The sequence below is a fragment of the Arachis hypogaea genome, chromosome 18 (genome assembly GCF_003086295.3).
Source record: "Arachis hypogaea cultivar Tifrunner chromosome 18, arahy.Tifrunner.gnm2.J5K5, whole genome shotgun sequence".
NCBI classification, from domain to species: Eukaryota; Viridiplantae; Streptophyta; class Magnoliopsida; order Fabales; family Fabaceae; genus Arachis; species Arachis hypogaea.
This window is the reverse complement of record NC_092053.1, coordinates 2,353,383-2,379,716: the sequence shown is the minus strand read 5'-3', so window position 1 is coordinate 2,379,716 and position 26,334 is coordinate 2,353,383. Positions and strand designations below refer to the sequence as shown.

General features: G+C 33.5%; 3 protein-coding genes and 1 long non-coding RNA gene across 9 annotated transcripts; 3 read left to right on the top strand and 1 right to left on the bottom strand.

Moving 5' to 3' along the window:
* The first annotated feature begins 1,760 nt into the window (after positions 1-1,760).
* LOC112770838 (protein NLP8) lies at positions 1,761-7,923 on the top strand. Of its 5 annotated transcripts, none has more exons than XM_025815260.3 (7): positions 1,761-2,330; positions 2,449-2,513; positions 3,215-4,257; positions 4,893-4,937; positions 5,128-5,874; positions 6,389-6,509; positions 6,884-7,923. In XM_025815260.3, the coding sequence occupies exons 3-7, from the start codon at positions 3,313-3,315 to the stop codon at positions 7,636-7,638; spliced, it is 2,613 nt and encodes an 870-aa protein (XP_025671045.1). In that variant the 5' UTR covers positions 1,761-2,330; positions 2,449-2,513; positions 3,215-3,312; the 3' UTR covers positions 7,639-7,923. The 5 variants fall into 5 exon arrangements, with proteins under 5 accessions (XP_025671045.1, XP_025671043.1, XP_025671046.1 ...); XM_025815258.3 differs by having other exon boundaries at positions 2,449-2,552; XM_025815261.3 differs by lacking the exon at positions 2,449-2,513 and having other exon boundaries at positions 1,993-2,330.
* Positions 7,924-8,800: 877 nt separating this feature from the next.
* Positions 8,801-11,707, top strand: LOC112773040 (peroxisomal membrane protein 13). Its single transcript, XM_025818081.2, has 5 exons — positions 8,801-9,144; positions 9,642-9,875; positions 9,983-10,311; positions 10,569-10,661; positions 11,144-11,707. Exons 1-5 carry the CDS (start codon positions 9,117-9,119, stop codon positions 11,357-11,359), a joined length of 900 nt encoding a protein of 299 aa, XP_025673866.1. The 5' UTR covers positions 8,801-9,116; the 3' UTR covers positions 11,360-11,707.
* Positions 11,708-12,469: 762 nt separating this feature from the next.
* Positions 12,470-14,148, bottom strand: LOC112773041 (uncharacterized). Of its 2 annotated transcripts, XR_011876601.1 has the most exons (3): positions 13,629-14,137; positions 12,869-13,011; positions 12,470-12,784 (listed from the first exon to the last, which is right to left on the bottom strand). It is a non-coding gene; the product is annotated as an uncharacterized lncRNA (long non-coding RNA). The 2 variants fall into 2 exon arrangements; XR_011876600.1 differs by lacking the exon at positions 12,869-13,011 and having other exon boundaries at positions 13,629-14,148.
* A 3,616-nt stretch (positions 14,149-17,764) lies between these two features.
* LOC112772626 (protein FAR1-RELATED SEQUENCE 5-like) lies at positions 17,765-19,240 on the top strand. The gene is made up of 2 exons (XM_025817596.1): positions 17,765-17,806; positions 17,921-19,240. The coding sequence occupies exons 1-2, from the start codon at positions 17,765-17,767 to the stop codon at positions 19,238-19,240; spliced, it is 1,362 nt and encodes a 453-aa protein (XP_025673381.1).
* The last annotated feature ends 7,094 nt before the right edge of the window (positions 19,241-26,334 follow it).

Here is a 26,334-nt window from a genome sequence, read left to right as displayed (position 1 = left end):
AACGCTATATATAGACACAAAAATATAAAATTGTGTTTAATAAATGAGACATGAAAATATTGTACCAAAAATATTGAATTAATATATTTTGTCTTCATCTGACAAAAAATATAAAGACATTAACAAAAGATACAAATTTTTTTTATTTTTTTAATATTTTATAATTATATTTTTTCTCGAATTTTTTAAATAAAAATAATTATTTTTATTTATTACTAAACAAAATACAGTGTCTTTTATTTCTTATTTTGAGTTTCGTGTATTGTTCTTAAAACCAAACACAGGAAGTGTATTTGTGATCCCTTGTCCTATCATTTTTTTATATATTTATATATGTACATTGTACAAGACTACAAGTAAGGTTAGGTAAATAATTATTTCGAAGACCCTGTTTATTTGTTTGTTGAACTAGAAAATGTACTCTGTTTTGTACAGTTGTTTTGACCAATCTGTGTTTTATTTTCTTGCTTCCTGTTGCCACTGTCACACATAGGGTTCCATAATTAACAGCTGCTCGTATATATGAATATGACTCTATCTTGTCACTATTTCGGAGCCTTCATACTTCACTTTGCTAAGTTTAAATTGATTACAGATATTTGGCCTTTCTTTTAACCAAATTATATAAATCACTACAGGATAATAATCATCACTATTTATTCATAAATCATGTTATTCTGCCAAAAATTGTTAAAAATATTCAATTATATTATATATACATGAATTAAAATCCAATTACCAAATCAACCACTTATATATACATATGCTGAAATATAAAATATATATTAAAAATAAATTAATTAAAATATATATTTATATAAAATATATAGTGACTTATTCAGTACTAATTTTTTTGTGGTTATAGCATTTTTGAAAAATATTATAGTGCCATTTTAGTATTTAACGCATAAATCATAAGATGAATGAATAAATATTTTTGGGTCTTAATGCTTTGTTTGCTGAGTTAATCTTTTTGGGTCTGGATTATTGGGCCCATAAGCCTTTTAGTAGGGCCCACAAGTAAAGTTCTTCAAAATTATGGGCCTGATAGTATATCCCCATGGGCTTATATATTAGGCCGTGTGATCCATTTAGCTCTTAATGAAGTCAAACCATCAAGTCATAACGATCACCTCTTATTGTCAACGTTGTTTAGGGTGGTTGGCATAGAAATTAGGCTGCGTTTGTTTACAGAGATAGGATACTAATATAGAAGTACAAAATCATGTTTTATAAATAAGATATAGACAAAAATATTATGTTCGGACACTAAATTAATATATTTTATATCTATATTAAAAAAAATACAAAAACACTAACAAAAAATATAATTTATTTTTTATTTTTTTATTATTTATGTTAATTTTTTATAATTAAAATTTTTATTATAATATTTTTTTAAAATTTTTTAAATAAAAAATAAAAATAAATTAAATTTTTATAATTTATTTTAATTTATTATTAAATAAAATATAAAAACACGAAATTTATATCTCTATCATCGATATCTTGTTCTTAGTATCTTTATTATCTAGTGTTGTGTTTTCCAAAACAAATCCAACCTTAAAAAAACGGAGAAATCCCAAAAATTACAATACAAAACGGAATCTAATTTTTTAGATTCCAAGTCCAACTTGCCTTTGGTTCAAAGGTTCTCTTTCTCTACGTGTTCACGTCTCAATCAATATTTCTTTTGCGTCACCCATTACAAATTTAAATTATTACTATATATACATATATCTTCTTTAAACATAAGATTCACCAACAACTTATTTATACCCGAGAATAGATATTTTTTTATTTAATTGATGAAAATTGAGTTTTCTACTGATTCTTTCTGATCATTTATGGAACATGTCACATGTATCGTTATAGAATTGGAAAATTCTAGGAGAGTATGGGCACCATGGTACTTTCATTCCCAAAGCCTTTTAATATTTATAAATGAAAATGGCAAATGCCTAATGAAAGTTATTTCATTTCATAATGATATGGGTGGCTTAGGAAAGAACACCGTACGTAGTTGAAAACACCGTCGTGCTATTTATAGTAAAAGAAAAACTTGTGTGATAGTTTCCATCGTAAGAGAACTTTTAACTGTTTAGTCTTTCCTTTTATAGAAGCAACCGAAACACTTACCAGTTATTACCTACCTTTTTTATTCACCCTGCCAACTGTTTGATAAAAGTTCAACTTCACTTGAGAGCTAAACCATGTCCTCTGCTGACTTTTATGGACAAAAACATGACGTCATTTTCGAGGATTTTGAGGTCGGCGATTTCTTGGCCATACTATTTCATTGACTATTCCAATCAAAGCCACTTCTCTTGGTATGTAATTGGACCCCCTCAATTACAATTTATGGTTTCTCTGATTTTGTTGTTTCTTTTTTATTTTTTATTCATTTTATATGCGTATTTGTTTTTGTGAACTGTTCCCTGCAATTAGGATTTGGGTCATTAATGTCAAGCTTCCCAATTCCACCTCTGTGCCATTCAGTTACGACTTACGTGGTTAAGTTTACTTCTGAGCTCAAATCCCCATCCTTTCAGGTTCTTGGGAACCCTTATTCCCTTATTTTCTGTGATTATGTTTCAGCTTTTTTTGGAATTGGCTTATGGTTTAAGTAAAATGTTTGAAGTATCTTTTCTTCTTTTAGTTTATATGTTTATTGAATCTCTCTTTGGGGATATTTTATGCACAGCCTTGATGCTTAATTTGGAAACATGCAGGTTTTAGGCTGTTGTTATCCTGGTACTCTCTAGTCGCTAGATTCAGAAGAGAGGACTTTGATGATATATTATTATTTTTTTTATTATTTATTTTTATGTTGAAGGTGGTTTAGAATGAGCTAGAAAGATGACTAATATTTAATGTACAGAGGACTTCAGACCAGCTATAAAGGGCAGTGTAATTATCAAATTTTATATCTTCATACAAGCATTCTAATTTGCTTCCAGGAAAAACTTTGATTGAAGTTTCTTCTTGAGAGGGTCAAGTTTAACATCACCAGAATTTTTTGTAGGCATTCGTTTTCGCCTGATTGCTTGGGTCTGGGGAGTTGAGATTACTTTGATTTCCCCCCTTTTTTCGTGCTTAACTTTGATTTCTATCATGCCCTTATGATAATTACTTATTCAAGAAAATTTATTTCTTGGATTATGCTTAAGCGTCAATTGTTTGCTGATGCTGAATTGTGTATGCTAACTTTCAGGTTTCAAGAGTGCTGTTGAATAGGGGAGCAATGTTTTTTGTGCAAATTTGGGACTCTTAACGTTGGCCAAATTTCAATTTTGATATCCAACTGTCAGTATGGAACCATACCCTTATTCTCCCAAGAGAAGTGGTGCCTCGTATTGGGGATCTTGTAGAGTTCAGTTGGAGGGATCAACATCGTTAGATGGTGATATGAGCAATTCAATTTCAGATGATATGGCTTGTAGCTTCTCCGGGCTCATGAATATTGATCCTTATGCCGGCTTGTACAATAGCCCATCGATAACTGATCAGGTTTTCAGTAATGGCCTTCCATCATCATATCCATCGACCCCTGGGTTCAATCTAGAGGAAAACAATAGTAGCCAATTCTTCATGACAGAAATGAATGGATATTTCAACACTAAACAAGGCTCCCCTGGTTATGGGGAGAAAATTGCGTTTCAACAAATGGACCCCTTACTTGGTTTTTTTGATGGTACAGATGACACACATAGTTTAAGTTCTATGCAAAAAATTAATGGCTCTTCTCAACACCTTGATGCCATTGGCAGTTATATCATGTCCAAGCCAGCTAGTTTGTCACTTGATGAGAGAATGTTGAAAGCCTTGTCCGTCTTTAAGGAATCAGCTGGTGGTGGAATATTGGCACAGGTTTGGGTTCCTATAAAGGATGGTGATCAATTCTTCTTGACCACAAGTGAACAGCCTTATTTACTAGACCAAATTCTTGCCGGATATCGTGAAGTGTCAAGAACATACACATTTTCTACTGAAGGAAAACCGGGTTCTCTCCCAGGACTTCCTGGTCGTGTGTTTATGTCCAAAACTCCTGAGTGGACTTCCAACATTGGTTATTACAATAAGAATGAGTACTTGAGGATGGATGATGCGATTAATCATGAGGTTCGTGGATCAATTGGTTTACCCATATCTGATCTGCACTCTGAACTGCCATGTTGTGCTGTACTGGAACTTGTCACTACAAATGAAAAGCCTGATTTTGAGAAGGAAATGGATATTGTTTGTCATGCACTACAGGTAGGTTTTTCCTTTGCTATTTACTGCTCAACTTCAGTTCTTCACTTTGCCTGCCTTGCTACTTATGTTGAGTCTGACAAAGGTTTTATTCATGTCTGAATTTTGAGCTGTTATGTTTGAGAGTTTGTTTGGCTGTCAAGTGTTACACTATTTAAGACTTATTGTTTTCACAATTCACCAATAGGGACCTGATGTTATCATACAGAACTTTCAATATTCTATGTTGTTCTCAAAGTGCAAAGGAACTCTATGGAGGCAGAGGAATGTCAATGGATGATGTTTTTTGACACGTGTTTCCCGTGATCACATTTTAGGAATCATCCAAAAATTTGAAAAATACATATTTTATCTCTTTATAGTCTATAATTTTCCCTTAGAAGCACTTTATTTTCACTAGGGCAGATACTCTAGTCATTTCAAAGCGCATCTTGTGTTCATTTGACTTTGGCCAAGATCTTAAAAAGAACATGATGTATATCACTTGATTCAGTTATGAAGGCACCCTTCAATTGCTTAGGGAAAGCAAATCTCTCTCTCTCTCTCTCTCTCTCTCTCTAAAAAATTGTGTTATAAATTTTTACATTATATTACAATTGAAGTAAGTAATGATAAATGCATTATCATGACTTCTGCAGAATGTAGATCTAATGGCTAATATGCCTCCTCGACTTCTTCCTCAGGTATTTACTTGAATTTTTTCATTAGTTTTTTTTCTATAATATGCAAATGAAACATAGGAGCATGAATACCTAAACTAACATGAAAATGCATTTTTTTTTTGTTTTTTTTTTTGTGTGTGTGTGGGGGGGGGGGGGGATGTCTTTTTATCTTGTTTCATAATTTCTTACAATATTATTTATTTTTCTTCAGTGTCTTTCAAACAGCAAACGTGCTGCTTTAACGGCCATAGTTGATGTCTTACGTTCCGTTTGTCATGCGCATAGATTGCCAATGGCACTGACATGGATTCCTTGTTGTGTCGCTGAGGACGCAGAAGGTAAAGATACAAAGATACACATTAAAGAGGGTCATTCGAGTCCTCGTGAAAAGAACATACTATGCGTTGAAGAATCAGCATGCTATGTAACTGATAAAGCAATGGAAGGATTTGTTCATGCTTGCATTGAACACCATCTTCAGGAAGGGAAAGGTATAGCTGGGAGAGCTCATCAATCAAATCATCCTTTCTTTTGTCCTGATGTGAAGGCCTATAATATTAGTGAATATCCACTTGTTCATCATGCGCGCAAGTACAATCTGAATGCTGCAGTTGCAATTAGGCTGAGGAGTACTTATACTAATGATGATGATTACATACTGGAATTCTTTTTGCCTGTAAACATGAAAGGGAGCTCAGAACAGCAACTTCTCTTAGACAACCTCTCAGGTACCATGCAGAAAGTTTGTAGGAATTTAAGAACAGTTTCAGATGAGGAATTATCAAGAATGAAAAGCTCACAAGTAGGATTTAAAAACAAAAATGTCCCTAGAATTTTTCCTATGTCCAGGAGAAACTCCCAAATACCATTAACAAACAGTAACCATGATTCAGTCCGTAAGATGTCCATCAAGGCATCTAACCAAGGAAACAATGGAATTGAGTCTTCTCATAACCAGGTATGTAAATTATGTCATTTGATCCTAACGCATTTTCACTAGCTTGATATTTGTTATAGCAATTCCTTTGTAACCAGTAAGTCTCTGAAAAACTTCAGTCCAAAAATGATTGACTACCTGAGGCATGTGATCAGCATTTTCAAAGTTCGTAAGATTATCTATATATTCCAACTAATACATTTTCGTAGTCAAGCTTTTCATATTATTAACCATTATGAAAAGAAGAACTTTCTTACCTCTAATCTGTTTTTCAAGACCAACGAATGCAACGCTTTGATGGTTATTTATTTATTCCTGCTGAAATTATGATCTAGTATGTCCACACCTTCATAGTAGGCAATTAAAAATTCATTATTATAATGATGGTGAAATTTCGAGCAAGCATTTGTTAGAATTGAATCAAGTGATCTTTAATCATGGTACAGAACATTGGAGCAAAAATCCTTGATGTATAATTTATGGAACAGCTTTGTAAGTTATTGTCCTTTAACAAATGTTGGAATTTGTCTTGCAGGAAAGAAATCGATCAAGAAGGATGGTTGAGACAAAGAGACCAGCTGAGAAGAAAGTTAGTTTGAGTGTTCTTCAGCAACACTTTTCCGGTACTCTGAAGGATGCTGCTAGGAGCATTGGTGGTTAGATTCCAACATTATTTGTGCTAATTTCTGTATATTTGTTGAACTGTATACGTTTAGGTTGTCAAAGCCATTGTGAATTTCATGCTTGTTGATTTGCTACCAGTACTCACTATTACCAGAGAAATAATGATGAAATTAATTCAATCGAATTTTCTATAATAAAATTGTTTGATTAGTGCTGATTACTCAATGACCAAATTGAAGTGATGTACAGTTCATTAACAAGCTTGTTAATGACAATTTAATTTTTTACCATTTTTACGGCTGGTCTATCTCAAACAAATAATGCATTTCTTTGTCCAAGAAGAAAATGCTTTCTGAAATGTAATTCTAGTTTGTTCTTAACCAAAAAACGTTTCTTCCTTGAGCAGTTTGCCCGACAACTCTGAAAAGGATATGCAGGAAACAAGGGATTTCGAGATGGCCATCCCGCAAGATCAAGAAAGTGAACCGATCGTTAAAGAAAATACAGACCGTGCTCGACACTGTCGAAGGACTGGAAGGAGGGTTGAAGTTTGATCCCTGTATAGGGGCACTTGTATCAAGAGAAGGAGAATCAATCATCCAAGAAATTGATGCACACGATACTCTTTTGCACCCTGAGAATGTTACTGCAAAAGAAAAATGGATTCTGAACAAGGGTGGTTCAAGAGAAGACAAATCAAAACATTCAAGTATCTTGGTTAATAGGGATGATGATGGAGCTGTTGAACATAACCACCCTTCTTCTTCAGGCTTTACAAACTCATCTAATGATTCTGGTTCAAACCAGAGGCAGAACTTGAAAGGCAAATCAACCTTTGCCGATAAAACTGGGTTGAAACTTCAAGCCAAAGCTACCTATGGCGAAGACACGGTTCGTTTCAAGTTTGATCCATCCTGGGGTTGTTTGAAGCTATATGAAGAAGTTGCAACAAGGTTCAAATTACAAAATGGGTCGTTTCAACTCAAATATCTAGATGATGAACAAGAGTTGGTGAGGTTGTTAGATGACTCAGATTTGCAGGAGTGTATTGAAATATTGGATGAAGCTGGGAAAAGTTGTGTCAGGTTTGTTGTTCGCGACATACCATGCAATTTAAGCAGCTCCAGCTGCAGTAGTTGCTACCTAGGATGTGACTCATAGCATAACATACGAGGTTGTGTTGGATATGGATACTTCAATACAAGTATGCAACAATTTATTCAAGTTCTTCGTTTTCAGAGTCTTGTTGATCTCAGATGGAAGCTCAAGCACTGCAATGACACGTTAAAGTTATAGGTTAGAAGCAACATAGAAATTCATTCACATTAGTCTCTAATTAGGACATAGGCAAATAGCTTTGAAGTTCAGTATATCAGTTAATAGTTATAGATTATAGATTATAGATTATTTGCCATGAGATAATAATGTGTAATTACGACAAGAAAATAACGATTGTCGTGTGTGTTTGATGGTTGAATTTCCATTTTGTTAATCCTTCTCTAACCAGTAAACGATAGTGAAGGTAAAAAGCGTAGAGAATGTATTTTGGTGAAGTTTCGTGGAAAAAAGTGTTTGGCGGAGTCAGCGGTCAACACCGTGAAGAAATTAACACGGTCTAAAATCTATTCTATCACGTGTTTAGCATGTTTGTTTCAGAAATTTACACCAGAAATATTGCCTTTGAAGTAAAAAATATATTTTAGTAATTTAAAATTCCACTCTATTTTTATTGAAAGAGGACATCGTTTTATTAGGAGGAAAAAACAGTGAGAACGATGAATTTTTTTCTCAAATCTCAACTAAAATATTATTTTATTGGTTACATTATAATATTTTATCATTAAGTAACATAATTCTATATATTTGAGAATTAATCAATTAAAAGTATAAATTATTAAATTTATATTTTCTAGAATAAAAAATTAATAAAATGATAAGATAAAAAATTGATCATTATTATAATCTAACTATCATAAAATATATATTTTATTATCTTAATTTAATAATGATTAACTTTTATTTTATTGTTTTACTGAATCTTTTATTTTAAAAGATCTCGATCCTAAATTATTATCATATTGTTGTTAAGATAAGAGTTGCTTAATCTTTTTAGATTATATTTAATCTTTTACAGTCAATTTCATTATCTGTATTTTATTTTTTCGTGATAAAAGACAATACGATTTCTTCCCAATAAAAAAAATAAATTTAAAGAGAGAGTAATTTTTTTTGATTTGTTACGGTATCCCTCGATTCGACAAGTCAAGGACTAATTCATCGCAGATCCGAGCTCCATTTAAGGAAGAGAGAGAGAGAGTAATCTGATCTCCTAAAAGGTGGATTGGGCTGAGGTGAGTGGCGAGTGCATTACACACAACCCAAGGTGCGTGGGGGCCACATAGGGACAGAAACAATTTGGAGATGACGATGCTTATGCGGATGAATGAATATGCAACCAAATACCAATAATTCTTCTTCTTCTTCTTCTTCTTCTTCTCGGAGCCCCAAACAGAACGATCGATGAGCTGATATCACGAGACTCACCGCCCACTCAACACACATCACAGAGAGAATAGAATTGTCGTTCGGAGCTTCTGATTTCAACATTCGCTGTTCTTCTTTTCTCTGCAATTACAATCATGGACCAATCTAAGCCTCAACCATCAGGTATCTACCTACCTACCTTACTCTTCCTTCACCATGCTTTAGATTGCCAGATTCTTATACATGTTTGTGTTTGCGCTCGCTCTTCATTTTCTAGGTTAGGTTATGCTCTTCCTTTCCGATTAAATTCAATTGATTTTATCAATCAATCAATTTCCAGCGTTGTTATTCCCCCCTTCTCCCTTCGCCGAACCCTAGAAACGTAGGCATCCTTCCCCCTTCCGTTTTCCCCGTCGTGCTTGTGTGGATATATGTCTGATTCGGCACTATTCATGAATTACATGTCGTGGATTTTTTTTTTCCGGTTGAGTATCACTATGATAATCTGAGCCTTCCCTAAGTGGTTTTCTGCTTTATATTTTTATAGGAATCATGTATAGGTAATAGGTTCTTAGCCTGATTTGATGTTTGAACAGCCGAGATGATAGTTCAATCTTTACAAATTATAGCCATCAGTAATTTCTGAGGGTTTTTGTTGTGTGCTTGAATTTGTGTTGCAGGGAGTGGTCCTCCGCCAAAGCCTTGGGAGCAAGCCGGTTCCTCGGCTGGCCCGTCACCCTTTAAGCCTCCGTCCGCGGGCAACACTAGTAATGTAGTGGAAGCTTCTGGGACTGCAAAACCCGGGGAAATCGTTTCCAACCAGAATGCAACTGCCAACCAGAATGCTGTTGGGAGGCCCCTTCCTTCAAGGCCATGGCAGCAACAGCAGAGTTATGGAAACAGCAGCTACGGAGGTGAGTTTTGTTATCATGTCATCTTGTAGCCCATTGAGTTCTTTCAACATTTTCCTAGTTTTCCTGATTACATTAGATTGATCTTTTTATTTTTGGGGTATCTTCAGGTTATGGTTCTACAATGAATTATGGTTCTGGATATGGCTCAGGACTGTATGGATCTTCTTACGGTTCTTCTTATGGTGGGGTAGGTGGGGGAATGTATGGTGGAGGAATGTATGGTAACAGTATGTATAGGGGAGGATATGGTGGTGGCCTTTACGGGTCATCTGGGATGTATGGAGGTGGGATGTATAGCGGTGGGATGGGTGGTTATGGCATGGGTGGTATGGGTGGTTATGGCATGGGTGGTGGTCCTTATGGAGATCAAGATCCTAATAACCCCTATGGAGCCCCTCCATCCCCTCCAGGATTTTGGATTTCTGTTCTACGTGTGGTGAGCCATTTGTTATATTGCATATTAAGCTTTCCCTCATTCTCTGAGTGCAAACTTATTCCAAATTTCTGATGGGTTGTTGGTTCTGGATTAAACTCACTTTCCTTTCCTGAATAAATTCTATATTGTGCAATTAAAAGAAAAAATTACTTGTCTCTCTCTCCTCCATCCCCTTTGGTTTCATTTGCCATGAACACATTCTTTGTTGTTGAAGACTTAACATTGCATATGCTGAACTGATTTCCTTCTAATGACAGATGCAAGGAGTGGTTAACTTTTTTGGTCGGATATCAATACTCATTGACCAGAATACACAGGCTTTCCATCTGTTCATGACTGCACTCCTACAGGTTTTTGTTCATGATTATCCTATTATACTGTTCTGTTCTGTCTATTTGTAACAGCAGCCAGTAAGACAATCTTGGCCATTATTGTTCTTTTTCTTTCTGGTTTTTGTTTCGAAAGTCGTCTAAATTCTAAAAGGTGCATTTTAAAATTGTCCACTTTTAGAACCCCCCCCCCCCCGGGCCCACTCCCTCCCTCTTCCAAAACAAAAACCCCATCTTCCTCTTCTTCATATATCACTTTCAGCGTGAAAATTTGAAAGCTGTTTCCTACCTGCCTTTCCATTAAACAATCTATTATAAGTGACCAAACAATTTAATTAAAAGCAAACTGGCCTTTGGTGTAGTTTAGACTCGGATACTACTGTCTTACTGGTCTTTTGAACATCGCACATTGTAAAATCTGGGAACCTGCTACATATTCACTTGCATTTTATCAAGTGTGACGAGAGTATTTAAATCTTATATATTTACCTGGTCTCATGCAGCTTTTTGATCGTTCTGGTTTATTGTATGGAGAGCTAGCTAGATTTGTGCTGCGCTTGCTTGGGATTAGAACTAAACCCAAGAAGGTTGACCCACAAGGTCCAAATGGACAGCCATTGCCTGGACCACACCCCCAAAACATGAACTACATTGAGGGACCAAAGGCGGCTCCAAGTGGTGCTTGGGACAATGTATGGGGTAACGACGGCAGCCAATGATGAGGAATAATATATTTTGTTTTGCATGCAGAGCACCTCCGAATACAGTCAAAACAAGAAACATGACAGTAGCATTTCAAATGAACATACTCAGAAGCTGCAGAAAGTCATGTATAGAATTCGCGGATTTTAAGTTCGGTTTGCTGTTTTTCTTTGCTATATTGGATCTTAGAGTTTACTGGAAAGTGGAAATGGGATCTTATAATAATAAGGCACCATCGGTGCACATACCTCATAAGCATTTACTCGGAATCTGCAGTATCCTATTTGCTACATAATGTATTGTTCTGTATTCAAAATGTATACTTTGCTTGCATTAAGACTTAAACTATAAATTATGTTTCTCTACGTGTACTAAGGACTTGGTGTTCATCGATCGTGCTTTCTGAATGGATCTGCCCAACATAATATTTAATAGTTCTATGGATCATGAGTTGGATTTTATTTCCATCTTTTTTAGGTCGAGATTTTATTTCCACTATTAGGATATCAAGAAATATTAGTTCTTAATTTTGGAGGAAATGCATTCTGCAATGATATATACAAGAGATGCTTGTAAACCATAAAGTGTAATTCAAAAGTAGGCTGGTTCTACTATGGGGAAAGAATAATGTGGTCCTCTAAGGACCTGAGAGGTTTTATAAAATAAAAAAGTTATAGGGGTTAATTTATAAATATTAATTTAATTCAAAAGCTGTGTTTAGGAAAGTGTTTAAAGATAAATTTGCTGATGATTTAGATGACTAGTGTAAACACTGGAAACGAACAAAACAACGTCGTGTGTAGAGGCATATACCATCGAACAAGAAAAAACAACAGCTGCAGGGAGAAATGGCTTCGACTGAGCTACAAGAAAGGAGTATCTTCCGCGACTTGATCTGACGGACTAGGGTCGAATCTCAGCACACTCATATCAACATCTCTTTGTTCCGCCTTCCATCCACCAGATCCACGAGGTTAGTGGAATTTTTTGCCGTATGAATGTTTGAGGCAAGGTTCTGAAAATCGGACCGGTCATCAAATCGTTCTACACTGGTTCACTGGTTTACTGGTCCAACCGGTCTAACCGGTGGTTCAACCGGAAAAACCATTTTAGAATAAAATAATAAATAAATAAATAAACATCCTAAAATATCTTCCAAATTTAAAACACTACACAAAAAATCATCAACCAAATTCATATGATCTTATCAAAATACAAACTCAAGTTAAATAGTGAAAAAAATACTCAAAGGATTATCAATTTCAAAAGAATGTTGAGCTAGTTCAGTTAGAAAATGTTGATCATTCTGTGGTATTATGCTAACTGAACATGAACCTGAATCTTGCAAGATGACCTTTTCGGTTTAATCTTAGGCAGCGTTGCGTTGTAAGAGAGCTCCCTTAGCAACAGATTCTTCTTGCTGAGCAAGCCATAAACAGGATCTAGTGTTGTTTCCAAGTTGAGGTATCAACATAACAATTAACAAATAGTCATTGAATAAGAAAGCATAACATATCACCAACTACCTATACACTTTGACTCTCCTTCCACTACCATCATCATCATCATTCATCAGTTTATTTATATATGGCATTGGCAGGCAGCTAAGCTACTCATTCAGCAACAACCAGCATTTGATTTGATTTCCAGTTTTAGCATTCAGCAACAACTATTACAAAACAGCAGCATAACAACAACAGCAGCTTAACAAGTTATTAATCACAAATTCCAAATTCAAAACACTGATCAGTGATCACACAATCGCAGTGCCATAACAAAACGGCAGCATAACAACAACAGCAGCACAATAAGGGGAAAAGAACAATGAAAGTCACAAAAGAAATTAGCAATCCTATTCCTGTTTCGTGCATTTAATTACTCATAAACAAAACTCAACACAGAACAACACAAAGAACAAAAACAGGACTAAAATGAATCAACTAATCAGTAATCATTCAATCCAAAACAGAGCTAATCATTCCATGATTCAAGTTTCAATTAGTAGCACTAACAGAATCCCCCAAAAAAATCAATGTTCTGATCAGAACTAAGAACAGAGAAGGAATATTCATTAAGGTGTCCAAATCCTCATATCAAGTCTTCAGCCACTAGCAAACCCAGAACACAAAAACACAATAAACAAAACTTTTGATTCTAAAACTAATAAATCTCCAAAAAAATCTAGACCGATTTAAATACTCACTATTTTCAACAAAAACTAAGGCATATCAACCCTCAAATTCACATGAAGTTCACCATTTTAGAAACAAGTTCACATTTTGGTACCTATTGGAACAGGTGACAGCAAACTAAGTCCAACCAACTTCATCTCCTTCCCACTTTAGAATCCGGCCATCGGCAACGTCGGTATATGGCCCTCCGCCGTGACAATCGAACACGAGACTCTCAGGACCAAGGGCTCCGGTGACGTGGAGGAGGCGCGCGGCGTGGAGGAGTGAGCAGTTTGGGCAGAGTGTGAGGAAGATCTGTTAGAGTGCGACGGACACGACGACTGACGACGGCAGAAGTGCGGCTGAGAAGACGAAAACCAGACGCGAATGTCGATCTCAACGAAGAAGCTGCAATTGGCGAGACTGTGAGAATGAACAGGGGTTGGAGACCTGGAGCACGACGACAGCGCGATGGACGGCGGTAGTGCCTCACTCCCTGCGCCGGTGGTGGAGGTTAGATGGCTAGGGTTTGTTTGAGGGCAAAACCAAAAAGCTCTGAAGAGAAAACGTGTGAGGAGGGTGTGTTGGACTGTTGGGGGAAGGGGGGTGAGTGAGTGAGTGAAGGGGCTGAACGTGGGTTTTTTCCTTTTTTTTTTAATAAAAACGGTGCGTTTATTGCATAGTTGTAAGAACCGAACCGGTAATCGAACCGGTTAGGTTACTGGTTCACTGGTTTATTGGTTCAACCGATAAACCGTTGGTTGAACCGATAAAACCGGTTTCACATGAATAAAAATAGCAATCCTAAATTCCCTAGTTCCTATTCTCTATTCAGCAAGACAGCAACCTTAAATTCTTAAATAGTTAAATTCCCTATTCAGCAAGACAAGCAAATTCATATTTCATAGATTCAAATCAAGCATATAATCCAACAGTTTCATATTTCCAGTACAAATCAACAAAACATAAATTGATTTACATGAAAAATTTGATTTACATAACATGAAAAATGCAACAGCCAACAGTTTCATATTTCATGTCCTAATCCAACAGTAAATTTACAAGGAAATTCAACAAGCATATTCAACAAGGAAATTCAACAAGCATATTCAAGTGTAATGTATTCAACAGTTTCAAATTTCAACAAGCATATTCAACAAGGAAATTCAGCTTAACAGAACTTACAGTAACAGAACAGAGCAGGGTGTAATGTATTTCACACAACAATCATTAAACTTCAAGTGCAGAACAGAGCAGAAGCAGATTACAGAACTGGAGCAGTGGAGCTTACCTATTGACAGAGTCACAGAGCAGTAGCACTAGAGCAAAAGGGCGATGGGGAGGGCGACTAGGCGAGGGAGACGGCGCTGGAATGGCGAGTTCGACTGCGCGCAACGGCCGACCGGCGAGTTCGCGGGTGGCGGATCTGCTGTTCGGAGAGGATGACGGGCTGAGTTGGTTGAGTTGGTTTCTTCAGAGCTCAGACCGCTGGTGAGACGAAGAGGATGACGGGCTGGGTGAGTGAGGTGAGGGCGGCGGACTGGCGGAGGGCTGGTAGGGTTTCGCCGTTTCGCCGTTAGGGTTGGGGGGAATAGCCAAAAAGGGAGGGAAATTGGAACTGCAAACTGGGATTGGGTGGGGCGTGGGGGTGGTAGCCCGTAGGGCTTTTCTTTTTTTTTTTTTTTTAAATAAACCAAAACGACGTCGTTTTGGAAAAAGAATAAAAAAAAAAATTTCCTGAACCGGTCGGTTAACCAAAAACCGCCGGTTTTCCGGTTTTTATCAAAACCGGCCGGTTCAACTCGGTTCAAAACGGTTCTATTCCTTATCCGGTTACATCACTCAACCGGACCGGTTCTGGATCCGGTTCACCGGTTTTCCGGTCGAACCGGCCAGTCCGGTCCGGTTCTTACAACTATGGTTTATTAAGAACCGGCCGGTTACCGATCCGATCCGATCGACCGATTCTCAGCCGGTTCAGCGATTTTCGAACGGTTTGTAGATGGGCAGTTATTAGTAGCGGATCGGATCATTTTCATTGTCGGTTCTCGGTTTGACCGGTCAACCGGCTAATCCGGTCCAGTTTTTAGAATCATGGTTTGAGGTAGGAATTGGGGAACCCTATAACGACAACCCTTAATTTTTAATGAGTGCCGTATATTTCACCTTGCTAATTTTCTTTCCTTTGTTGGAGCAAAAAGACGTGTCATGGGGTTGTTTTTCACGGTTTTAATGGGTTGTAAAGTAAATTTTGTGTTGAAATGTGATACTGAGTTGAGGTGTTGTAGATTTCTTTGGTTCAGGGGAGGCTTACCCTTTCATAGCAGTGCAAGCTGAGATATTTTGAGCAAACTTTTCAATATTGATAAGTGGTAACTAAGAACTTTATTACACTCTTATGCTTTTTTAAGGAAAATTAAAGGGGGAAAAATAGAGAAGGGTCTATACAAAATATTGGCTTGAGAAAAAAAAAAGTATTTGTTTATTTATTTATACAGCCCTACATCACCAAACTATAGTCCTACTTCTCCTTATTATAGTAGATTATCTGCAGAGTATAGTTCCACATCACCATAGTATAGGTGAGTCATTCTTTGGATTCTTTTGATTGTTGAACTTTGCTAATGGATGCAGAAATGGAACTTGCCAACACTAAAATGAGGATGAGCCTTAACCTTGGTTCTCAATAGTAGCTTTTTGGGTAGTTGAAAATGGTCTAGTGACTTTGGTTATCAACTGCACACTTGTTTTGTTATAGTTCTTCACTCCAAGTAACTATGTGCCATATTATTTTGCAGCCCCTCATTTAGTCCAAGCAGGTAAGTTAAGAACAATAGTACAAATGTTCTCTCTATCTTTCTTTCTTTTCTTTTTTCTTGCTTTCTTATTGGTGCTAAAATTGCAAGAGGTTGCATTTCTTCTATTGTTTGACTAATTCACATTTTTGCATTTTACAAGTCTGGATTTCAGCCTAACTTCTCCACAGTTCAGGTATGCATCTATAGATATCATTATTTTAGTTGCCAAATATCTGGGCATGTCTATTAATTTTGCCATTCTGTTTCATCATTTGTAGTGCTTCAATGGAATACTCGCCAAGTTGACCTGGTTACTCACCGTCATCAACCAGCCAATACACTCCATAGACAAGTGCCAAGGATGAGGATGATAATACAACTATGAGGTAAACTCACACCTGAAAAAAATTAATATCTGTCATGCTTTCTATCTTTATTGGATGGAGTATTTGACAGTAAACATAATTATGAAAATCTTCACTAGGTATATAAGGTGATTCAATATTCACTTGATTCTATTTTGCTCGCATTGATTTAATAAATGTGCATTTCAAAATAAAAAATCTTTAAATAGTCTCTCATTTTTTTCAAAGAAAAAAATAGTACAAGAGGTGTTATTATTTTTAATGTAAAACTACTTTATACTAAAATAATAATTAAAGATATTTATTAAACAAATTTCATGAATAAAAAAATTACTATAATATCAAGTTTATAGCTTTTTAACATAAAACATTTGTACTCTCATTAGTTATCCTATTTTTCTAAAATATTTTCCAAACACAATAATGGCCAGATGTTTGGAAAATTGGAGGATATTTATTGTTGCTAGTATAAGAAATCGAGGGAAAAAGAAAGAAGGTTTTGATGTTGACATTCTTGCACTTTAACTTCCCTTGGGATTCATGGTTGCACAACAATAATAAGTGATAGCATTTGGTCCTAGCATTATTAGTAGAGTAATTAGCTATAAGTAGAAATGAATTAAATAATAGTTAGAAGACTTATGATGGATTATGATAAGAAATGAAATTTAAGTTTTACTTTCTTAAATTCTCTTTCAAATGCTTGGAATTTGTATTGGATTTTTAATTACTATATTTTAGGTGAAACTTATGAGTATGCTGTTAGCATTCAATAAATCATGAGTTTCTAAAGGTGCACAATTTATGAATGCAGACTACACATATTCTATGCCTTGAGTTTCTTAATTTTGTTGCTTATGTATTTCTGATTGCACTGCTAGCGACAGGTTAAGCATAGTCAGAATTTTGTAGTCGTCTTTCATTTTTTTTCTTTTTCATATTTTCCTTTGAAATCAATTAAGATTGGTTAGATCAATTTATGATGTCTTGTCTTTGTTTTCTTATCCTTGGGTTTTTTCGTTTCCGATTTAATAATATCGAATAACCAAGAAGATAGTTCTTAGCGATTTGGGATTTAGCGAGTAACAATGGAGGGGACCGAGGAGGTTTCATCTAATTTTCAGGAGAATGTCACTCCAGAGTAAGCATATCATCGTAATCTTGATGGAAAATGAAGTAAGAGTATTTTTTAGGACAACCTCTTGGCATCAAGTGTGTATTGCTATGGTAATGGATTGTTTCAGGTGGACGAGGACCCGATAGAAAATGAGACCTTTGTTGCAGAAACAGAATCCGTTCTTATTGGTGCTAGTCATTCAGACGATCAAAGAGATGTCATTGTTCTCGACGGAATAGGTTTGTTTGGTGCAATTGATTTTGATGCAATTGATTTTGATGCGTTGCGAGCTGAGGAGATTATGATGATAGAGTTTGTAGATTTGAAAACTGCTTATGACTTCTATAACGAGTACGGTCGAATTAAGGGGTTTTCCATACGGCGGTCGAAGGTAGGGCGCTGCAAGAAGGCAGGATCTGAGGGCGACATTATATGGCAAATTTTTGTATGCTCGCGACAAGGTGAACGAGATGCAAAGCATATTCACAGAAATGATAGGAAGATGGATCCTAGACCAGTAATGCGATGCGGGTGTAATGCGCGGATAAAAGTTCATGTTGACTCAAAGAACGGGAGATGGTACGTTGAGTTCTTCTCGGATGAACATAACCATGAAATGTTGGAGGCAAGGTTTAGGGGAATGATGCGGTCTCACCGGGCAATAAAAACGGGGGATTTACACCAGATTAATACTATGAGAAGCTCTGGCCTTCGAGTTCCGACAATATTTCGGGCTTTTGCAAACCAAAGTGGCGGATTCGAGATGGTTGGGTTTCAGGTGAAAGACATCTATAATGCAATTGATAAGCAAAGAAGAGTTGGAGCCAGCGACACGGATAATGCACTCAAGTATTTACAAATGTTGAAGAGTCGTGACCCCTGTATGTTTTGGAAGTATTCGTTTGATGAACAACGGAGGCTCCACAATATATTTTGGTGTGATGGCGCAAGTCAGTATGATTTCAATGTTTTCGGAGATGTTATGGGGTTTGATGCAACGTACGGGAGGAATAAGTACAAATGTCCCCTTGTGATATTCTCTGGTGTGGATCACCACATGCGCACTGTTGTGTTTGGATGTGCGGTTCTCTCAAAGGAAGGGGAGGAAAGCTATGTGTGGTTGCTTCGGGCATTTCTGGAGGCCATGAAAGGAAAGGCTCCTAAGTCCGTTATTACCGACGGTGATCAAGCCATGAAGAGTACAATCAAAGCTGTATTTCCAGAAGCACATCATAGATTGTGCAGCTGGCACTTGCTACGCAATGCGACCGCTCGAGTAGGTATTCCACGGTTTATGACCAAGTTTCGTCTTTGTTTAATAGGGGATTTGGAGGTCGATGACTTTGAAAATATATGGAATGATGCAGTTGAAGAATTTGGGTTGCAACAAAATTCATGGGTCAATGATATGTATGAAAAAAAATATGTGGTCAAATGCCCACATTAGGGGTAAGTTCTTTGCTGGGCTCAAGACATCATCAAGGTGTGAGGCGCTAAATATGCAAATAGGAAAGTTTATACACAACGGCTACAACTTGAGGGAATTTATTGAGCATTTCCAACAGTATTTAGAGTTCATGCGTAGGAGAGTAGTGGTAGCTGATTACAAATCTGCTTATGGAGATCCGGTTGTGAAAATAAGATTGGAGGAGTTAGAGCGGTTTGCAGCAACAGTATACACACGAGAGGTCTTTCTCTTATTTCGGGAGGTGTTATTATTAGCTAGCAATGTCAGAGTAGTTTCTTCGAAGAAGACAAGCACGTGTACATTGTTTGAGGTGGCCATGCATTGCAATGGTAGATCATGGAATGTTTCGTGGGGGGAGATAGATGATGAATTCAGATAGTCTTATACTGGTTAGAAATATGGTTATTATTCCAGATAGTCTTATACTGGGTCGTTGGACAAAGAAGGCAAAACAACCACCGATAAATAACCATGTTTTTAGTGGAGAGATTCCTGATGCAGCCTATATGAGTATGCATGCGGCAATGCTCGATGACTGTAGAGAATTGGTAAAGCTTTCTTGTAGTTACTTTGAGGATTACTTCGAGGTGAAGACCAAAATAGCTAATGAACGAGACGCGTTAAGAGAAAAGATCCGAAAAAGGTTGGCGACCACTGCTGAGGGCGGGGGCGATGATGCGTCCATACACGATCCTCCGAGAGCCAAACACAAAGGGTGTGGTCGTCATGTTGTGACGACTCATGAGAGGTACCGGCGTGTCCAACGCTGCAGAAAGTGTGGCAAGGCTAGCCGATGCTTTTGGATCATCGCACAACATGGACGAATCACAAGAAGCTGAGGCTTCACAACAGATGGAGTACGATGGTCTGAGCTTCTAAATGAGTTTGAAGAGGTATTACCTTATTTTACATTACTGTTTTATTATTGACTGAATTTCAATCCGTGCTCTGTGGTTGCTCATTCCACAATTATACACACCAAAGCCAAATGAGACAAGTTGCACAAGTCCTACAGCTTTATATTGTTATTAAAAAAATTAGATGAAGGAATTGTTTCATTACTATTGTCATTGAAATTGAAAATTCACTAATATATCAATTCAAAAGCTGATATCTTAGAAAAAATTGGAAAATAAAAGGTTCTTTTTTATCATTCTGTATAAGTATTAATATTTAGTTGGATACTCAATAGTAGGCAACAAGCTTTTATCTATTCCTGCCCAAACATAATGTTCGAAGTGAGAATTAGTACTTGACAGTTGCATGTTATGACTCTTTTGTACTATGATTCCAAATTATATGTTGCGTGAGATGTATTTCGGACATACTAAAGACGTTACGTTTTATAGCAATTGTGGAATATTTCGGGAATTCCCATTTAATTCGCTTAGCCTATCTTAACTTCTCGGGTAGGTTACTATTGTTGAGGTATTGGAGCTTGAGCCTTAATCGCGTTTTTGGATTCGAATCTTATCTTGTATTAGGTGTTATGGTCTATTACACAAATAAAAATAATTTTTTATTATGCTATTTAAAAATAGTATTTTTCCTCAATTTGTATCTCAAAACATAATTACATATTAGTGTGAATAAAATCATATTGATAGTTACAGAATTAAATCAAAATTAATTTTTTCAAACCAATTTAATTTTAATTTTAATTTTTAATGACAACGTTAATATTCTCAACAAATTATAATTTTGGAGACAAATATTTAATTTCAATTATATCAGACTCATGTTATTTCCAACTGTTGTAATCACTTTTTGAATACGATCGATGGACTTCTCCATCATAAAGTGCTGCTGCAAAATCTTCTCCAATAAAAAATACTTTATGGCTTATCCAATTTGTTAAATTATATATTTTGATTATTATGTATTTTTTTAATTCAAAATCCCTTTTTGATTCTCGAACACAATTTCTTAGTAGCATAGTTATTTTTAAATAATATATTTCTTTTTTTCGTATAAAAATATATATTGATTATTTATTATTCTTGCATTAAATTGATGTTATAAAATATTAAAAAAAAAATTCTAAACCCTAAATCCTAAACACTAAAAATTAAAACCTAAACGCTAAATTCTATAACCTAAATCCTAAATCCTAAACTCTAACTATCATTCATATAAACCTTTTTTAAATACATAAGTCATAAATTCTAAATTATAAACCCTACATTTTAGATACTACATATGTCATGAGTAATATAAATAATAAACATAAATTTTAGTAACTACATATGTAATACAAATAATAAAAATGTAGTTTTATTATTTAATTGATCATATTATTATTCGTAAAATTCTATTAATTAGGTAAATATAGTTCAACATTTAAATTTTTAATATATTTAAAAAGGAAAATATTTAAATTTATTTTCTAAAAAATATCAAGTGAACAAATTATTTTAGTAATCAAGTCTAAATGTCTAATCTACTAATTTTTTTTTTATCAATTTTTAAGGTTGCGTTTGTCTACAAACACATGACACTAAAATAGGGACACAAAGACACAAAATCGTATTTCACAGACGAGATATGAATAAAAATATTGTGTCGGGACATCCTGCATTAGTGTATTTTGTGTCTTATTTTAAAAGTCTTGTCTTATCCTCTTTTCAAAACCAAATAAAGCTAAGCCATTAGACCAATTTAATTACACTTAATTACTGAAATATCTTTGTTATATAATATCACGGTTAGATTAATATAGTAACTGAAGACAATTGAACTACACATATATTATTCACAATCTATGAAGCACAGATTCTCTCATGGTGCCGGCGTATCCGTGTCGGACACGAATCCGACGCCAACACGCGGTGGATACTTCAAATGAGTGTATCGGCGACATGTCTTCTTGCGGTGCAAAATTTTGGTGGATATGTCACGAATCCGAACGAGTCCGACTCGAGTCATATGTTCATGAGACGGATCTTTCTGCTGGACTGCAACTCTTCAATTAATTTTGTGATTTTATGGCCGATTAACCAATTTTTTTCTTTCTATTTTTAAAATATTATAAAATTAAAACAAATTAAAATTTAAATTTAAAAATAAGATAATTAATAAATCAAAACCTAAATCTATTTAATCAATAGTAGATTAAAATTTTTTATTTTTTTTAAATAATTGCATAATTTTAAGACTTTTTTATGCAACTATATTTACTCTTATATTTACAATATGATATTTTATTAATTTAATATATTATTTAAATTTTAATTCACAACGTATCCTAAACGTGTCGTATCCAATTTTTTTTATAAAAACAACGTATCGGCATATCTGTATCGTGTCGGGTCTGTGTCGTGTGTCGTATCGGTGCTTCCTAATTCACAATCTAATTTTAGTCATTTCAAAATTAAAAAAATAATACATTAATATTTTTAAAATTATTTTTAAAAAATTGTTATATGTTTTGGCTAAAATAAATGCTTTGATGAAACAATGTATATAATCAAGGATTATTATTATTATTATTATTATTATTATTATTATTATTATTATTATTATTATTATTATTATTATTATTATTACTTTTACTTGTCAGCTTTTTTTTTTCTTTAAAATTTGCTTTATAAGTTTTTTTCTCATAAAAGCGTAACTAGTAGCGTTAGAATTTTTGTTAATTATTGTCTAATATTAGTTCAAAATATTGGTTCTTTATACAAATGTCCATTAAAGGCCCAACTTACAAAAAGTTCATAAATTTAATCTTTTTTAATTGTATCTAATTAACATTGCTTTCGTTAATAACTGGGCCTTCTTTATAATTAATATAAACTATGGGTAAGAATATAAAAACGCATACTAACATGTATGATTGATCAGCAGCCACACATTTGGAATCAAATTAAAGTGTCCTTTAAGAACCACTTGATACTTTCACCACCATAACCAAAACCTCCAAAAATATCTTTAACACCAGAGTATATTGATCTTTATTCTTGGTTTTTTTTTTTTTTATATATAAATACAATGCAAAGCTTCATTGTTATTGTGAACTACTATTAGTTGAAGTATTTTTTTTATTTTCATTCTTTCATAAATAATGAAGCTGGGAATAAGCATTCCTCTGGAATTCTTCAACTTGGAAGACCCAATACGAGCTCTTTTGGTGTGCATTCTTTACACTTGTATTCAATTTTCGTATTTTAGTATAGTGTTTCCTTGTTTTGTACAGTTTTTTTTTGAATGATTTGGTTGATGCTTTTTTGGACTTAAACACTATTGTATTCAACTAGTGCAGAGTCTGCCCCTTGGGCAAGTCATGTACATAATCTACTTTATTTTATTTATAAATTATTTGCTTACAAAAAGACTAATATATATTTGTGGGAAGAATTAAATTACTTATTATATAGATAAATTAATTAGTTAATTTTTTTGTTATAAAAATTTGGCATAATTATATTTTTTAATACTTTAGTTAATATTAATTTACAAATTTTTTAGAAAATAATTTTTTTATTTTAGTAATTTTAAAAATACATTTTAACTAAATATATAAAAAAATAAATAAATAAAATTACTATTACGTATAATTAAAATTAACTATTGAAATTATTTTTTTATATATTAATAGACTATTAAGTAAAGATATCAACTATTGATAACTTAAATATTAAAAAAATGTTTTAATTAATACAAATTTAAAATTGCATCTAATTTAAAAAAGTGCTCTAATTTAAAAAAGTGCTCTAATTTACTGATAAAATAATGTAGTTATATTTTCTTTGATAACATCCATCAGACATACTTTTTTATGGGCGTGAATAATATTTATTAATATTTTATAAATACACACTATATTTATATTTAGATGATAATAAATATAAAATTATTAGTCCAGTAAAAGAAATTTGTTTTCTATCACTTCTAATTTAAAGTAATTTTTTTTAGCGACTTCTAATTTAAGATAGATAATATATGCTTAATTGATAACTTTTTAACAAAAGAGCAATATATTTTAACAAAAATTATTATTTGAATTTAAATTATCTTTTTTTTTACAAAGTAATTACCTAAAATGTTTCCAACTTTCATATAAAAAAATTACAAATTCGATAGATATTAATGTTTATACATAAAGGTATATTAATTAAAACAGTAAAATAGTAATAAAATCTTTTTAAAAAATATGGGACAATTATAAATGCCCTGAGTATTTTTTTTTTTGTATATATTCACAAGAGGTTGAAAATTATAAATGTCCAACTTTTATAACAAAATATCATGAAAATTAATGTCCCACACTAAATTTATGTTATTTCACAAACTATCATAACTAATCCATTATATAAAATGAATGAGATCTCAAAAAAAAAAATTTAAAAAGATTTTAGTTTATATACAAATCATTACAATTGCATTTCATTAGTTGACCATACAAAGATAATTAATTACTAATAGAATATATTTTGACTTATTCAATTATTTCTTCCATTACATAAAAGACAACATTATAAACACAATAGTTAACTTGAGTTGTATCTAAATAAAAAAATATAACACTTAACTACTTAAGAACCTCAGCCTCTTTTATGTTATAAATAATGCAGTATTAAAGTTATTCACAAAGTGAAGGCAACAAACATCACACTAATAAGTACAACTTTAAAGTTAAATTCAAACTAAATATAACAATATAGTCATAATAAATTGATAGCTTAAATTAAGTGGATATTTACCAACATCTCTAAAATTTACATCAGGGCTAAAAGCATATTAAACCCACTAAAGTGTTGATTTGAATTGGTTTTTTTAGTTAAAAAAAATATTTAAAAAAAATAAAATACTTTTATATACAAATCATTATTCTCAACTGGTAAATCCTAAATTTTATATCGTTAAGCTAACTACCATAAATAAGATTTACTTCTTAGTATATTTAATTATTAAATATATATTTTTAATAATAAAAAATTAACATTATATACTTATATATTAACTTAATATACAGTAAATACTAATTTATATAATACTAATTTATATAATGTTTGTAAAAAAATATAAATATTAAGTGCACCATAAAAGTTAGATTCGGTGACTTAGTTAAAAATTAGTTAAATATTATCAATGAAGCAAATAATTTATCTAAAAGATATTGAGTGCATAATATTGAAACAATGAAAATTGAATTTTGTAATTTAGTTAAAAAATTAATTAAATTGTATTGACAACACAAATAATTTATCTATAAAATTATTAATATAATAAAAATAATTAGTCTAAATACTTAAACACTTTCATTTAAATCTTAATGAATATGTCGCAAGCGCTAATTCTAATAAGGTGGAAATTCAGGTGCAGTCGACTTCACGTGAAGTTGATAATTGAGAGCGGTTAGATGATTTGACTGATTTAATTAAATTTTTATCTAAGGGTTCTCAACTATCAATTTTACGTAAAGTTGACTACAACTGAGTTTGCACCTTCTAATAATCTATCATCAAACATCTAAACTTAATTTTTTCTCAATTTTTTTTAATTGGTGAACTCAAAAGTTTTCATTCGCTAAACTAACCACCGTAAATACTAATGAAACTTGCTTCTTATTATATATATAATTTTTAATTATATACTCCATTGGTAAAAAATTAACACTTTATATTTATATTTCAAGTTAATGTACAAAAAAAAATACAAATAGTATTTACACTATGAAAATTAGATTTAGTGATTTAGGTAAAAAATTAATTAAATCATATTGACAATACAAAATTTATCTACAAAATTATTAATATAATAAAAATATTATAAATTAATAAAAATCATTTATAACTTTTTCAAAAATATATATTCTAAAAAAACTTCAAAACAAAAAAAAAGGAATAATTTAATATTAAATTATTTAGACAATTTCAATCAACAACAACAACTACAAAGCCTTCTCCCACTAAGTGGGGTCGGCTACATGAATCAAACGACGCCATTGTGCTCTGTCATGTATCATGTCTACAGAGAGACCATTTACATATAGATCTCGTTTGACCACCTCATGGATGGTCTTCTTAGGTCTTTCTCTGCCTTTCGCCCCTTATCCATCTTCCATCTCATCCACC

Bases quoted from the DNA above. Each gene is read 5' to 3' on its own strand.
- LOC112770838 (XM_025815260.3), top strand. From the start codon at position 3,313: ATGGAACCATACCCTTATTCTCCCAAGAGAAGTGGTGCCTCGTATTGG. The intron at 4,258-4,892 runs GTAGGTTTTTCC...TGACTTCTGCAG, and splicing joins TTGTTTGTCATGCACTACAG to AATGTAGATCTAATGGCTAA. The intron at 5,875-6,388 runs GTATGTAAATTA...TTTGTCTTGCAG, and splicing joins TTGAGTCTTCTCATAACCAG to GAAAGAAATCGATCAAGAAG.
- LOC112773040 (XM_025818081.2), top strand. From the start codon at position 9,117: ATGGACCAATCTAAGCCTCAACCATCAG. The intron at 9,145-9,641 runs GTATCTACCTAC...TTTGTGTTGCAG, and splicing joins ATCTAAGCCTCAACCATCAG to GGAGTGGTCCTCCGCCAAAG. The intron at 9,876-9,982 runs GTGAGTTTTGTT...GGGTATCTTCAG, and splicing joins TGGAAACAGCAGCTACGGAG to GTTATGGTTCTACAATGAAT.
- LOC112772626 (XM_025817596.1), top strand. From the start codon at position 17,765: ATGGAGGGGACCGAGGAGGTTTCATCTAATTTTCAGGAGAAT. The intron at 17,807-17,920 runs GTCACTCCAGAG...GGATTGTTTCAG, and splicing joins CATCTAATTTTCAGGAGAAT to GTGGACGAGGACCCGATAGA.